At 45.1% G+C, this 16,826-nt stretch overlaps 1 protein-coding gene and 1 pseudogene across 1 annotated transcript in view; both read right to left on the bottom strand.

The window, feature by feature from the left end:
• Positions 1–11,144, bottom strand: part of IQSEC3 (IQ motif and Sec7 domain 3) — a 71,112-nt gene extending 59,968 nt beyond the window's left edge. Inside the window, exon 1 of the mRNA XM_006092136.3 lies at positions 10,591–11,144. Within this exon, the coding sequence (XP_006092198.1) occupies positions 10,591–11,144 (554 nt within the window). The remainder of the gene's footprint in view (positions 1–10,590) is intronic.
• Positions 11,145–14,115: 2,971 nt separating this feature from the next.
• LOC102431590 lies at positions 14,116–14,994 on the bottom strand (annotated as a pseudogene).
• Between the last annotated feature and the right edge of the window lie 1,832 nt (positions 14,995–16,826).

Raw genomic sequence — 16,826 nt, forward strand, 5'->3', positions numbered from 1 at the left:
TAACTCCCGATCGAAGACACTAGAACCAGCGCCTTCTCCTGAAACTAACCTCGAGACCACACGCGTTTTTTGTCCAAAACTCATGAGACGGGGGTGGTTGCGGGTGTTGGCAGGAACTTACGGGACTGGAGGTACCTTGTACACTCCTCCTTTATCTTTTGTTAGACTCGGGTAACAGACTACGACTTCAAGTTTTTCTCAGGGTGGGGGTGGAGGGCCTGGACGGAACCAAGGCTGCGCTTTCCCTGTGTGTGACTCAGCACCGCCTCACCCGGTGGGGCGTGGGCCCGCCGCGCGGGGCTGGCGGAGGAGTGCGTGGGCTGGGAGATTCCATTCTGCGTGTCAGCAGCTCCGGCCGCCCACGCAGCAGCCAGCCTGGCTCCGCGTTCCCTCCCACCGAGAAGCCCCCGGGACAGGGAGGAGGAAGGGCTTTCCCCAGGCTTTCGGAGCGAGATTGCGGGCGGAGGCGGGAGAGGGGACCCCAGGTGGGGAGAGGGTTGGACCTAATCTCTACCTTCCAGCTGCTCCCGGATTTTCAGTAGTAATGACCTGAAGGAGCCCAGTGGAAATTCCTGGGGTATGTAGAGCTGGAAGGCCCTGCAGAATTCACGTCATCCTTGCAGACCTGCAAGGCCGCCATACTTAGAGCCCGCAGGTGTCTGTTTCCTCTCTCTCTCTCTCTCTCTCTCTCTCTCTCTCTCTCTCTCTCTCTTTCTCTCTTGGTCCCCCATCCTGAGCTCCCTTCCTAAGGCTCTTCTCATTTGGAAATCACTTTTCACATCTAGGCTGGGCCCTTCGTGCTGCAGCAACCTCTAAAGAGCTCTGCTTTGCCACAGACTTGGTCAGCTGAGGGGAGAGAGGGGCAAAAAGTGATTGTTCCTATTGGCCTAGAGAAAGGGAGGGGGTTGCTCCAAACTTACACTTGGCTTCTGTGAAGGTGGGCACAGAACTCAGGAGTCCTGGCTTCTTGGTGGAGACCAGCGGCTTGGAAGGAAAGTGTTCCCCTTACCTGTCCGTGGAATTCCCTCTGGCCTTCCCTGATGGGATCTTATGAGTTAAGTAGCTCTGAGAATGTCAAAGATGGCAAATAGCCACTTTGGAAGCATTCTGGGCATCTGTTTGTAAAGCCCAGGCTGTGCACAGGAATCACTGAAACTGGATGCATGCAAGGGGTTCCCAACTACTTTGTAGAGTTTTTGTTGCTGTTGCTGTTTTTAAATAATCATTGTGTTGAGTTGATGGGTTGAATGAATTAGCGTGGTCGATTCAAATCATTTATCAAGAAATTATGGAATTACCTTGCCTCTCTGCCTGGTATGTGGGGTGCATTCCTCATTGTAGGCAGGGAGACAGTGGTTTGACCTGACTTATCCAGATCCCTGAGAGGTCATGTGGTGCAAGGCCATGGCCACAGCTAGGCCAAATCAGGTGCAGGGAAACCCCACACTGCAGCCTTCCCTGCATCTCCGGCATCTCCCTGCTGCCGGGTTAATGAGCTTCCAAATATAATAGCTCAATAGAGAGTCCCAGACGCCCACCCCTGCACCCATCCACCCTCCAGATAGCCTTCTTCCCAGGAGCTTACAGCCTCCAGAGACTGCAAATCCCCTGATCCCCAGGCTCCCTTGAGACAGAGAAAGCCTAGAGCCAGGCACTGTAGACTCACCCCATTTTGTAGAGGAAAAGACCCAGAAGGAACTGGCCAGCCAAGAGAGAAAGAAGAAGGAACCCCGAGCCCTGACAGGGTGACAGACCAGGGTGTCATGGGGAGGCAGGAAGAAGACCTCCGCTGAGCTTTGCTGTGAGGCCCACACATCTTCTGCATGGTGTGGGTGACGTCAGTCTCCCCCAGCCCAAGTCAGTAATACACTCACCCATGCGCAGCTGTATCCACTCAGTCCCACACACACATCCATACCATACACACCCCCACTTACCCCTCCACCCCCCCCCCCCCCCCCGTCAGTGCCCTAACATTTCCCTGAACAGACCTGACGCTGCCTGATGCAGAAATAGGAAGGAAAGTCCTCGATAGAGCCTGGGTGTTGGTTTTTGCTGCGTTTCCAGGCCAAAGGGTGATCCCAGTATCCAGCTCACTCTCCGTCTCTTTCTACCTAGAGACATGGCCACAATTTAAGCTTCCTTTCCCTCCCATTATCCTAGACCCATTACACATTTCTAGTTCAACCTGCTGACGAGGCCGTGTGTGTGTGTGGGTGTGTGTGTGTGTGTCTGAGATGAAACGCTCAAGTGCTTTGTCATGCTTAATAATGCAGCTTCCCAGGCTGAGGACTGGACTTGTCAGCAGCAGACACAGAAAGAGAGGAGGGCTCACACGGATAGCATTGTTAGCTGGGAGGAGCACCCATGTCCCCGTCACTCCCCAAACATCCTTAAGAGCCTCAGATCCAGCTTTTCACACATGCTCAGCTGCAGAAACTGCTATTGGGCCTAAGCACAACTTATTTGCCCAGTGGGGCCTCCCTCCAGCTGACCTCTCTCCCTCCACTCAACCACCTATGAGCTTGCCTGAGCCCTACACACTAAGAGTTTATTCATTCAAGCAGTGTTTATCAAATACCTCCTAGATGTTGACTTAGCCTCTCATCCCCCATTCTCTTCAGGCCTATGCAACACCAGCCTCTACTGTCTGCTAGTCCTTCCTGCCCACATCTTCCTGCTCCATAGCTAACCCCAATAGAGTTGTGTGAAATTTTTCCTTCCAAAATATTATTTTAAGATGCTAGAGAGAATCAAAAGAGGTTACCAAGCACCAGGTGCTCCTTAAATTCCTGCCTTATGACTTTATACATGAAGCTCATTGGAACAGTATCCCTTCTATGGCTCAGATAATTACTTTTCCAAGACAAGCCCATGAGGGAGTGCCCAGTTCCCTCCCCTTTGCTTGCCAGGTCCAGGCAAGGCAGTTCCAACTCCATGCAAAATATAGCAGTGATAAAGATCATGTAAGTTCTGGACAGCCCCCTTCATGGGCCCTTCAACTCCTTCTGAGCCTCTTGACCTGGCCCTTAGTCAACCATGGCAACCTCCTCCCTTATCAAACCTGTTCTCAGACATGGCTCAAATACACTCTTTCATGCTGAAGTGTAAAAGGCTGATATAGCTAACTGTGTTGTTCTTCTCCTGTCCTCAGAGAGTTTACATTTTAACAAGGGGATAACCTTGAAGTACCAAGGAATCCCTAATTGTGGAATATCTGATGAAGAGTTCTGCCACTAACTAGTTTGGAAGCACCAGTCACTTGTATCTTGGGCCGAGAAGTTTGGATCAAATGACCTTTAATAGGACCTTTCTAGCTCTGACATTCACCTGACTCCTCAGAGAGGCTGAGGGACCCTATTCCATTTTCTAAAGCCCTCCATCCCCTGTAGCTATGGCTTAGAGGGAATGGCCTGATGCCAGTACAGAAAGTGGGCAGGGAGTTGGACAGGCCTGCGTGCTCTCTGTCCACAGTAGCCTGCCCACTTGCTGAAGACAAGAGGCACCATTCAGTGCATACATCAGTCTTGCAGTGTTACATAACCCTCCCAGATGGGATCTTCCAAACAAAGAGCAACAGCAAAACAGCGCGCACACACACACACACCCCAGCAGCAGCAGCAGCCTTTGCCTATGGTGGCCTCACAGCCACAACCACCCTGGGAGAGAATTTTAGAAGCCCACCGTCTCTACTTTTCCAGTTGTTTTGTTTTTCCTAGGAGGTATTTCATCTAAGAAAGTCTTTCTCGAGAAGAAACTCTTTTACGTTCTATGCTTGACCAGATAAAGCAGAATCCTCCCCTAACCTCTACTTCCCCCATCCACCGCCAAAAAAACCCACAACAACACACCAGGCCTCTCCTTTCCTCGGTTCATCCTGCTATTCTTTTCAGCTTTCTGACCTCAGAGTCCTGAAAAGAGCAGGTCTACCCTTCCATCCCCGGGCTGGAAGAATTTGGAGTGGATATAGTTTTCATTCATTTCAGGTGGGAGGCAGTCTCCTGGTTCAGGCCCCATTGTTCCTACCCTCCCTTCTGTCCTTCGTACGTCTGTATACTCGATGAGACTGTAGTTTCTACATTTAGAAAATGGGTGATCATCCTTATTACCATGGGGCATTGGGTGATAACTCAGATCCTTTCAATGACCTTAAGTACAAATCCCCAAATACAACAGATGAGATTTAAGTTGGGCTTAAGGAAACATTTCTCAGCTATCAAATTGTGAGCCTTCAACACAGATCACTAATGGATGGTGGATTTGGCCTGCCTGGCTGCATTTCAGTGTAAGCTCTACATTCATGTATCTAGAATCGCTTGGGTGCACATTGTCCAGAGGTAGAAGGGCAGATGGGGAAAGGGCAGATGGGATAAGGGCAGATGGGATAGCTGGCCTGTAAGAAGGGAGGGAATCCTGCCTGGATCCCAGTCTGTAACTATGGTCTGACTGTGGATGAGTCCTGGGCCCTGGGTTCTCTATCTCTAGAAATACTACAATGTATTGAGCACTTACTATGTGCCCAGAACAATATTAAGAAACTGATACTATTTAACTTTTAAACTTTACAACAACCCTTCAAAGCACATACTACTTCTCATTTTATAAATGAGGAAACAGGCTCAAAGAAGGTAAGTAATGAATGTAGGGTCTCACGCTGGTAGTAGGAGAGAAGGATTCATACTTAGCTTTGCCTGACTCCAAAGCTCATGTTCTTCATCCCCTAGATCTGTGGTCGGCAAACTCATTAGTCAATAGAGCCAAATATCAACAGTACAACGATTGAAATTTCTTTTGAGAGCCAAATTTTTTAAACTTAAACTATATAGATAGGTACATTGTTATTAACTTAATTAGGGTACTCCTAAGGCTTAGGAAGAGCCACACTGAAGGGGCCAAAGAACCGCATGTGGCTCGTGAGCCGCAGTTTTGCCAACCACTGCCCTAGATCTTGACGATTCTGTGATTCTCTGGTTTTCCTTTCAGCCTGAAAAATCTAATTTCTCCCTCACTCCTGATCCTTTTTCGTTTGGTTGTTATTTCCTCATTGCACGAAATGGAGATGACTACCTCTCCCTCTGTTGAAACAAGAAGCCCTTTGCAGCCCCTGTGGGAACCTGCAGAGGAGGAATGAGCTGCAGTGCCCAAAGCCTTGGAAAGCTGCCAGATGGCCTTGTGTCTGGGGACCTGCGAGGTGCCATCAGAGTCCCCAGAAACTCTTACTAAGAAACCCCATACTAAGCTGCTGCTGCCCTGTGTCCCGGTCACTGAGGGTATGTTTGGGCCCCCATGAAAAATATTTAAGTTTCCCAACAAAGCCAGTCTGTCTGAAAATCTTTACATAGGATGTAAATTCAGGATCCGAATCTCTTTTCAGATCATGAGTGGAGCTATTTGTCCCAGCTCCCCCCTTCCTTTTCATATCACCCTCCCTTTCATTGGTTCTCCACCCAGACCTGACCCCATCTACCTTTTTTCATGAGTGACCTTTGAAACTCAGGCTGCACAGATATTTGCTGAATCAGCAGCACCAACTGCTGCTCCTCTTGCTTGGTTTTGGGCCAACGGGAAAATGCTCCAGGCTGCCACTGTGAAGCCCTATGGTGTTGACTATGTGGGTCTGGGAAGGGCTCAGGAGTAAGGAAGGAAAGAGCAGGGGTAGAGCAAGGCAAAGGGGGCTGGTGAGGAGGAGAAAGGCCATCAGCATTTCCCAGAAGGCAGGGAGACTTGTTTCTCTTGAATTGTGTTCTTTTTGGCTGAATGGGAAGGAAGCGTAGCAGTCTGGGCCATTGGAAAGGAGGGGGACAGAAAATCTTTACAAGTGCCCACTCCATGTCAGCTTCCAGTGAGCAAAAAGCCACACACTCCCTCCTCTCAGTGAGCCTTCATGCTGGCCCCATTTTCCAGCTTACCAGCTACAAGTCCTCTCCTTGCAGCAGACAGAGGAAGAGAAGGGGGATAGGCAGGTTGGTGAGCATTGGCCTCAGCAACCAGGCCTTCTGTCATGCGATAGACAAGGATCCCGAGTCCCAGGGCTTTCCTTACCCTGTGGATAGGGTTTTGCCTGGAGGGAGGGGATTAGGGTAGTGGGGAACTATGTCATCAGAAGACAGGATATATGCAGATGCGGTAGTGATTCCATGCACTGAATCTTCTGGGCCCTGTCCTCCATCCAGCTAGCTTTGACTCTTACCGTTCCTAACACAAACCCTTGAGTCCAACCAATAAAACCTTCTCTCTGGACTCTGAATGTGATTTGTATGCTCACCCCTTTCACCATTCTGTTCTGATAGAGGGTAGCTCTAGGCAGCTGCAATCTGCTTACACTTGTTTGGAGGTTTCCAGATATGTGTCTCCTGCATGTTGAACCACAACTGTTTGCTTATTTCCTCTTTCCACAGCACAGAATGCAGGGTTTTGAATTAACTGGACAATTGATAAAACAGAGTTGACTGACTGACAGACCTTCATACTCTTTTAATAGCTCTCAGGATGGGTTGGTCATGAGTTGCACCTCCAAACAGAGACACCTACTCCAACCAGCACCTTAGATAACAGGGTAAAAAGCACTTCCAATGATCTTCTAACCAGCCTCCAGCCTCCAGTCGGTATAAGAACTCAAAAGATGACCCAATATTTATTTTATGCTGAGAGGATGGGAGTGGAGAGGGGGAGACTTCCCTATGCAGCTTAAGTAGAAGCAAAATATAGAAAGAAAAAAATATGGGAGAGAGAAAGTGTGTGAGGGGCAGGAAGAAAGGGGGAAGAAAGAAGAAAAAAAGAGAGAAAGGGCGGATAGTGAGGAAGAAGTGTATAGAAAAAAGACTAAGGAGGAAGGAAGAGAAAAGAGGACAGGCGCTACTGAGCCATTCAGACTTCATGGCCACTTGCAGGTGGGGAGTTTGGGGTAGGAGCTAAATTTGAATTATAATGCAAGGATCTTACCTAGCCTCCAAAAATCCTCTGCCCATGGGCTTGGGTATGTTGGCAAGCCCTGGGGTCCAGGTGCTCTAAATGCATAGCTGGATGGCTGGGCAAACCTGTGCTCAAACAGAGAAACTGTGGTCATACTGAAGCCAGTAGCTTCAAGCAGGGCCCTATGCTTCCATGGCAAGGAGGAGACTTTGCCAGGTCAGGCTGAGGCTCTGGTTTCAGCCAGGAAGAGCATAATCAATTCTGTAGATGTAGTGAGCCTTGATTGAAAAAATAAAGAGGAGGAAGCTAAGATTGCTGCTTTCATTAAGAGGCAAAAGCAGTGGGGGCTGAAGCGTAGCAAGAGCCAGGAAACATGCAAAGAAAGAATTTTAACCCCTCAAGTCTCTTCTTCCATGATGTCTCTGCAATCACTTATCTCCATAATATCACTTCCTTGGCCTAATTTCCAAGGCCACCATTATTTTATCTCCCTCAGCTGAAAGAGGGAGCGAGGCCAAGCTGCATATTAATGCAGATCTGATGACAATTAAACAATCCATTATTTCCCAGTCCCAGGTTCCCTAGGGCTCCTGCTTCTCCTGGATTTGGGCAGGAAGAGGAGTTCTGTGGATAAGAGACAACTGTATGATGAGATAACGCATCTAACACAGTGCTTGGCCCCTCATAACCCTCCCCTACCCTTCAGCAACCTCACCAGGGCCTCATTTTCACTATAATGAGGCCAGGGAAGGGAAAGTATGAAATTAGAAAAGAGTTCAGCAAAATTACAATCCAAAGACACCCTCCCTCTGTCATCTCTTCCTCTACTTCAGCACCCCCAGTAGAGAACTGATTCAGCAGGGAGTTCCCTAGGAGAAATATTGGGGAGAGAGCTGCTGGCTCTGCTCTTCTCCTCCCCTAACTCTATCCATGGAGATATCTCCCTGCCTGCTGGCTGCATCTAGCTCTGCACCATTGAGAGGTATGGAGAGGAGGACGGACATACAAGGAGGGTGTCATGGGTAGAGAGCAGGCTGAGGCCAAAGATCTAGTCAACAAAGATAATCCCTTCCTGAAGTCCTGTGGGGGAAATTTGGGTTGAAGCAAAACAGTGGGGAGAAATGAGTGGTCCAAAGGCATCCGGCAAGCCAACATTTCACATCTATGGAAGAGAGAGTGCCTTGGGAAGGAGGTGAGCCGTGCATGTCCATACCCAAGCTCTCTAAGTCTCTTGGTGTTCAGACTTGGGGAGCAGGAGAAAAAGCTGGAGGATCTGGATAAATGAAGGAGCTACCAGTGATATCAACCTTTTAGTGCCTGGCACAACTTCCTACGTGAGAGATTTCCAACAATCTCTACTCTCTTCCACCACTCTAATTATTTCTTATTTTTGTTCTGCTTTCCTGGGAAGCAGAAGCAGGACAAGGGAGAAGGAAAAACGATGTTTCCTCTCCAGTTTTGCCATATGAGGCTGGATGGAATCCAGATGATTCCCAAACCCCTGAATTCCCAGCAAGAGCACCTGGGCAGGAGAGTTGGGGCTCTCTAAGCCACTTTGGGGGCCACAGCAAAGTTATTATTCAAGAAAAAGGATCTTTTCTCAACCTCTCTGGCCCACATAGTATCCTGAAGGGATGCAAACAATGTGGGGTGCAGTGGAAGAGAAAGAGACAATAAAGAACAAGAGGAAAGGAATCAGGTGAAGAACCATCATTTTTATGAAGCCATGGCTGCCCTCAGGAAAAGGGAATGAAATCGTTTTTATCTCCCTATTTGGTGAGAAAGCCACATAGTATCATGGGCCTTTTAACTAGCTATGAGCATGAGGGAAAACTGACTTTCTGCTTTTTACGCTAGATAAGGAAAGAAAACAATGAAACCGAAGGGTGGGCAATTGGACCACTGAGGGAGCTAAGAAAACCATCTTCTTGGGGGCTCAAATCAATGCTTTAGGTCAGCCAACTCAGATGGTCCTAGACCAGTGATGGCGAACCTATGACACGCGTGTCAGAGGTGACACGCGAACTCATTTTTTTGGTTGATTTTTTTTTTGTTAAATGGCATTTAAATATATAAAATAAATATCAAAAATATAAGTCTTTGTTTTACTATGGTTGCAAATATCAAAAAATTTCTATATGTGACACGGCACCAGAGTTAAGTTAGGGTTTTTCAAAATGCTGACACGCCGAGCTCAAAAGGTTCGCCATCACTGGCCTAGACCTTTCCCCCTTAAGTCTCATGGTTTTGGTCAAATCTACCCTGTGAGCTAACATGTCCTGACACAACTTCTCTAACCTACAGTAGATGTGAGGAGAACATGGGTTTTTAAGAAATATATAAAAATCTTCACAAGTATCCCCAGATCTAAAGCACACCAAGACTGGATGAAGATGAGATTCTTGGCTCTTTTCCCTCTTTCCCCTAATCAATTCCGTTAGCGTCATCATTGTCAGGATCAGGTGCTGACCAGGTGCTGATTTCCCCAGAGCTGTTCTTCCATGCAGCTATCCCATCACCTCTAATCAGAGAAAGGAAACTGACATGATCACAGCTTTCTCAATACTCAGGGGAGAATATTCCAGTCCCCTTTCATCTCTTCTTTCCATATTCCTAGTTTATGGATATTGTGTGTGAAGAAAGAGCTCAAGGTCCTAGAGTCCCTCGTGGGGGGTTACTATTTCTCTCACAACTCAACATGAGATTTCAGTTATCACCAAAAATCCAAAGGGAAAGAAGGTTGGCAGTCACTAGACCTAACAGAGAGATTTAAACAGGAATTACACTGAAATACCAACTCCGTTTGGCAACTGTCTCTCTCATCATTGTTCCCTTTGTACGACTGCCAACCACCCTGCACAGAAATCCTCTTTGAGTCAGAGGGAAAGCTATAACCAGACTGAGTCCTCATACTATAACTCAGTCCTCCATTAGCTTGGTGGGTTGTTACCTTGCACCCCTTTAGTTCTGTGGGGATTCATAAGAAAGGCAGTCACTCAGGTCAGAGCAGCGTAAGATTCCCCAAATGAGCCACTCCTGGCTTTGATTCCCACTGCATCAATTAAAGAGCCAGCTCATCTTCTATCTACAGCTCCCCCCCCCCGACTTTTTACATCATTCCTGCTTTATCCTCTGCCTCCTGAATTCCCTCAGACCCAAGTCTACTCTTCCTGGACCCTAGCCTTTTTAATGCCCTTAACATGCCTGTTTGCCAAGCCTCCATCTTTTTCATATCTTACTATTATTGAAATAATTTTACCACTCAAACTCTCTTCTAAGATTTTTCTAACTTAAATACATTCTCCAACTGTTCTCTTTTCTTCAGTTTAATCTCCACCCCAACTTTCTCTCAATCTTGTCCCCGTTAAGAACTGCTAGTTTTCAACATCCCCAATCACTTAAACCAAATTTCTTTCTTCTTTGCCCCCAATGATGGTTTGGATATTCCCCTTTTCTCCAACAACCCCCAAACCCTCTCAAACACTGATATCATTTCCTCCTTTTCCCCAAATCTCCTTGACACACTTCTACCCTCAGGCATCTTCTCGCCCCTTCACTTCACGTTACCTTAGTCCTTCAGATTCTTAAGTGCGCCCATTTCCCCCTTGGCTCTTCCTCATACCCATTTGCTTCCCTTTCTCCCACCTCAACTGTCCGCAAACCCTCTTCCCCACTCACTCAGGTCTCCTGCTCAGGACGCCCTTGCTGAGGGCAGCGGGGGATTTGTGCTGAAGGAGGGTTCCAGCGGCAGCGCAACAACTCGGGGGACGCTCCTTCTCCTTGTTGGCGACGGCCCCTGGCGCCCCTGTCTGCTGGTGGGGCGACTGGGGTGCGTGCGCCCTGCCGCTGTGGCCCGGTGAGGGATGCACCAGGAACTGTCCGTGGTGCTGAATCGGTGGCTGCTCCGGTACAGTCTGTGGCGAGGTGGGCGGGAGCTGTCCGTGGTTCTGGAGCGGTTCCTGGGCGACAGCAGTGGCGGTGGCGGCGGTGACTGGGATAGCGGGCAGCGGGGCTGGGGACGGAGGAACGAGCCCGGGCGGAGGCTGGGCTTGCAGCAGCTGCTGGTGTTCCCACAGGCTGCGGTTCTCGGCGCTTAGCTCATCCAGCCGCCGCTCCAGCTCATCAATACGCTGGCGCTGGGTGTGGATGAGGCTCTGCTGGTTCTGCACGATGGCCGTGAGCTCCTTAAGGTAGAGCACGGCACGCACCGGATTCTCCAGCAGGCTCTCCATGCCGCCCGCCGCCGCCTGCGCCCTGCCTTCGCCTCGGCAGGCGGCAGGGAGCGGGAGGGCGCGCAGCGATCCGCTCGCTTCCCTCTCCGCCGTCCCAGCCGCCCTCCCCGCCGCCTGTGCCGCGTCACTACCACACATTCACACACGCACCGAGGGGCGGGACCGCTGCACCGGGCCCACCCACTCACCCTCCCACCTCCAGGCGTCGTGAGGAGTCTTGGCTTCCTGCAGGGCTGACAGCAGAGGAGGGAGGCAAGGGAGAGAGTGGGTAGAGACGCAGGATAAATGAAGGAGAACTGAGATGGATAAAGTAAATCTGGAGAGAAAGGGAAAGCGGGAGAGGCAGAAGTAGAGGTGCCGGGAAAGTGCAGTGGAATGGGTAGGAGAAGAGAGGCAGATAAGGAAAAAGGGGGGAAAGAGAGAGGCTGGGAGAATGAGGAAAAGGGAAGGTGGCAAAAGGAGAGAGAGAGAGAGAGAGAGATATTTAAAAAGAGGAATCATGGGTACTCTGAAGAGTCACGAATTCTTTTCCCTATGTCCAGCCATCCCAGAGGCAGGGGGTCATCTTAAAGACCTTCGGAAGAGAGGCCACACTTGCCTCATTTGTATTCAACAACCTATTCTGCTGGGGAATTCCTGGAACACAAGGATCAAGGGATTATAAGAGGCCCTAGAGAACACCTAGTCCTACTCCTTCATTCAGCCAAAAGGAAACTTAGAATGGCAAGGTTGTTTATGCTGGGTTTTCTCTGGGAATTGGAGCTCAGGACAGTTTTGCCCACTCTAATAGGAACACAAAGTAAACAAACCGGAGCCTCTGTGTCATGGGCTAATGCTTCCAGAAACTTCTGGAGGGATTATATAAATGTTTGAAAAACATTTATAAAGTGCATGCTACTACCCAACACTGGGCTAAAATAAGGATGACTAGGATGAATTTTTTTACTTCTTGAAGCTTATGGTAAAGTAGGTCAAACTGGTAATCAATATTTAATTTTAATATACAACGGTGGTTATAAGTGATAAGATAGGAAGATGCTCAAAGTGCTATAGGATCCCAACAGCCTAGGGATCTAGGGACGCTTATTGGAGGAAATAACACTTGAAGTGGGAAGGATTTTCCAGAAGAGGGGAACAGTGTGAGCAAAAGCTCAGAGATATGAATCAGCATAAACTGAATCATTCATTAATTTCTACAATAAATGTACACAACACACCCACCAAGTTCGAAGTAATGTACTAGGAAGTAGGCAGGCTACATCTAGCATAGATAATAAGTCATAGTTTCTATAATCAACAAGATTACAGTCTGGTAGAGTAGATATGGTATGCACATGATGACTAAAATACAAATCTAAATTTCTGTAAGAGTTCTGAGGCCAAGTTCCAGGGAAGGAGAGCTTGACCATGGGGGCCTGATAAGGAGAAGGTGTTATTCAAGCTGGGCCATGGAAATTGAGAAGGATAGACTGAATAGGGGCCTGGAGATATGTCAGACAGCAGGAACAGGCTAAGGAATGGAAACTGAGCACCCAGGTTTAATGTGGCAGGGAAATGACCCTTTCCTCTGGGCTAAGAGTGCTCTTAGCATATCTACTGTAGTACTGTTCTGTCTCCACACAGGTATCCGTCAGGCTCCCTGGCTATCTGCTGTTCCCCAGGGTAGGTATATCCATAGATAACATGTGTCTAGTGACCTGGCCAGCCAAGCCCATCTTGAATGACCTTATGGGAAGGGATCTGTGTTCTGAAAATATATTGGTTTCTCTTCACTTGTTATGTGTTTGGTTGTTTTTTTTTTTAGCTAGAGAATATACTTTTATTTTTGTAGTTTTATACTAGGAAATCAATGTTTAATTTCATAATTCATTGTTCACAATTGATTTATAAAAATTTTAATCCTTAAATTGTACATCAGTATCCTATGACTCTAAATTTTATTTATCATTCTTTCTTCAAGTCTGAAGAAAATTATTAATTTATTAAGTTCCACAGACAGCACAGTCCCACTGACATAACATTTAGTCTTAAGTCCTAGGCTCATGTAAGAATTAAGAATAGCCAGTATCAAACTGGTCTGAAACCTGATTGTGTTTCTGGCTCAGGATCCACATTAAGGCATAAAAATAAACTAGAGTGTGTATGTCATATAAAACCTTTTCACAGTAGAGTATAAATTAACATTAAAATGTTACCAAATTTCAACCATATTATGTTTTATCCAATTATCTTTCTAAATGCCTGATTTAACTGTGAATCAAATGCAAATAACTTCACATAGGATTTTTTAAAGTTTGCTCAGCATTTCAAATGGTTACAGAATTAATATAACTTTTTAAAATTTAAAAACGTCAAAGTATGCTATACAGATTACACTTTTCTGCTAGGCTGGGCTAGTATCTTCCATGTCAAGATACTAAAACTACTGAATAAAATATACTTTAAAATCAATAGGTACTTGATTAATTACCCTGAAATTATCAACATCATTGCCAAAATCTTCCAAGATTTTGTAGAATTTGATTTCTTAAATACATTTTAAAATTTAACTTAAGGAGGGGGAGGCACCGTCATATATTTCACTTTTTTACGTCCTTTTTTTGGTTCTTCAATGACCAAAGAGAATTTTAAACAAGTTATGCTTCATGTTTCCTGGCTTAATAAAAGACTACAATTACTGTTATCCAGATTAAGAAAAAACTATACTAGGCAAAAGCTATTAATTTTGAAATGTCTGTCTGTAGGTGCCCTTAGAACCTTTCCAAACTTTTATGATCAAGTGCCTTTAGTCACTTATATACTAGAATCAAATTAGATAATGAAAAACTTATTTTGCAAAAATAAAGCCACTTCCCAATATGCTTGATAGAAACAAGCTATTCATATTTACTTGTGTTCCATTGAAGACATTACTGAAATCTGTCCAATGGTTTATTTCCAACGGGTCCACTTCGGAATTCTTAGGAATGTTTTAAGATTGGCTGTAGCTAGAATTCTGACTTCCATTTGGATTCTGCTATCCTTCACTGTTCGGATGAGGTTTGGGTTTTGGCATCTTGCTAAGAATAGTTGCCATCTCTTTTCTCTCATCAAAATTCTTTCACAATTCATATAGTTTTAAAATAACCTTGATTATTTCTAAAATTTTCTCTATATCCACAGAAAGCTCAGAAAACTACTATCTGGTATCTTCCTGCTGTACAACACAGGCTACATGTAGACAAGCTAAAGCTATCATGAAAGGAGATACAGTAGGTAAAATCCATTCTGTAGGTATCATTCACTATCCTCCATGCAAAGGGAAGCAACATGTCTTCTTGACCTATACCCTGCACATACTGGAGCAAAGGTCTATAAGGTGTTACACTATCAAGCAAAAATCCATTAGTTCTAAAATATAGAATTCAAATTCTAATATATGGTTCATCCTATAAGAAAATTCCTTTGAGGACTTGTATGCATGCATATAAGCATAACCAATGGACACAAGACACTGGTGGGTATGGGAGGCTAGGGGAAGGTCAAGGGGAAAAAAGGAGACATATATAATACTCTTTGTAATACTTTAAGTAATAAAACAATTTAAAAAAGAAAATTTGGAAAGGCATATGAAAATCTAGTTTTTAATACAGAAGTAGCAGCAGAAATCAGTCTTATATTTGAGACAACTCCAAATTCCTCTACTTTGGATGCCAAAAACATACATGTAGGAGCCATTAATATAGGATCTATACTTTTCAGAGAATACCTGGCATAGAATATCTTGAAATAGACTGTAGCAGTGGCAATAACTTGTTGTCTTAATTTAAAATGTTCACCTAATGCTTGTAAAACATTTGTAAAAATATTTGTAATTTCCAGTATTCTTCTTCTGAGAGAAACATTAAGTCCTTCTGGCATTCCATCAACAGATCTTGTTCGTCAAAAATCCATTGCAAATGATGGGAGCTCTGTTGAAAATTGCCTGCCATGGAGCACAGTTTTCCCTGGTAAAAGAGCACCAGCCAGTGGAGCTACCACAGACCTAGGCTACCCCCGCCCCCCCAACCCAACATGCTCCTCCATCTTGTAATGTGTTTTTATTTTTATTTTCTCCCACTTAATTTCATAGCAAACTTCCTTTTGTAAAGAATGAGTGAAGAAAGCTTATCCACAGCTGAGCCAGCAGTTGGGAGAACAGAGCACCCAGTAGGATACTTTGGTAGTGATCAGTATTCCAGCTAGAGTAAAAGTTGAGGGATGGAAGGAGGGCACACAAAAACTTACTTTTCTTCTGAATTTTCTTTGCTTGCATGGTTGATTTGTTGTCCAAGAGTTGGGTACTTAGAAACCAATACTATTTCTATAAATGAAACAACCTGCAACATAATTATCCATGGGGCTTGTTTAAAATGCAGATTATGGGCCCCATATGAGTCCTGCTATGATGGGGCCCAGGTGTTTTTATTTTTAACTAGAGGCCCAATGCACGAAATTCATGCATAAATTGTGCCTTACATGCCTGTGAGCAATAGTAGGCCTTCCTTCCCCCGGCTGCCGGCACTGGCTTCCCTCTGGCACCCGGGACCCGGGCTTCCCTCCTCAGGCTGCCCACAGGCTCCCGGGACCTGAGCTGGCTTTCCTCCGGCCCTGGCTTTGTCAGGAAGGACGTCCAGAATGACGTCCAGAAGACTTCCAGTCTAATTAGCATATTACCCTTTTATTATTATAGATTTTTTTTCTTTTATGAGAAACATCATCTTTGTTGAATTATAATTTACATGTAATAATATGCACCCACTTTAAGTGCACAGTTCAATGAATTTTGATAAATATATACACCCATGTAGTCAAAATTTCCATCACTGCAGAAAGTAGCCTCATGCCCCTTTGCAGTAAATTACTCTCTTTCTCAGCCCCAGTCAACTGCTGATCTGCTTTCTGATAAGATAAATGAGTGTTGCCTGTGTTCTAGAATTTTATATAAATGACAATCATAGAGAATATACTCTTTTGTGTTTTTCCTTTTTGCTCAACATAATGCTTTTGAGGTTCATCTTTTCTGTTATAGGTATCAATGGTTTGTTCCTTTTTATTTCTGAGTAATATTCTATGGCATGGGATATAAAACTGCTATGATCATTAATGGACAAGATTTTATGTGAACATATGTTTTGTTTAATATGTTTTGTGTGAACATGTATTTTTATGTTTTATCTGGAGGAAAATCTAGAATTAGAATTGCTGAGCCATATACAAAGTATATATTTAACTTAATAAGAAACTGCCAAATTATTTTCTAAAGTGGTTATACTATTTTTTATTCTCACCAGCTACGTATGAGAGGTTCAGTTATTTCATAGCCTTGCTAACACTTGATATTTTAAAACTTTATTTTTATCATTATTAACTTAAGTAAGAAGTAGTAGTATATTAATATGGCTTTATTAATATACTACTGGCGACTAATGCTGTAGAGCATCTTCTCATATGCTTATTACTTATTTGTATATTTTCTTTGCCCACTTTTTCTATTGTACTGGTTTTTCTTTCTTATTGAGCTGTAAGTGTAGTTTATATATTCTGGAAAGTAGTCTTGGTCACATGTATACATTGCAAATGTTTGCCTTTTTATTTTCTTGACATTGTCTTTTGAAGAGCAAAGGTTTATATTTTGATGAAGAAAACTACCATTTTATTTAT

The sequence above is a fragment of the Myotis lucifugus genome, unplaced genomic scaffold (assembly GCF_000147115.1).
Source record: "Myotis lucifugus unplaced genomic scaffold, Myoluc2.0 scaffold_98, whole genome shotgun sequence".
Taxonomy (NCBI): domain Eukaryota; kingdom Metazoa; phylum Chordata; class Mammalia; order Chiroptera; family Vespertilionidae; genus Myotis; species Myotis lucifugus.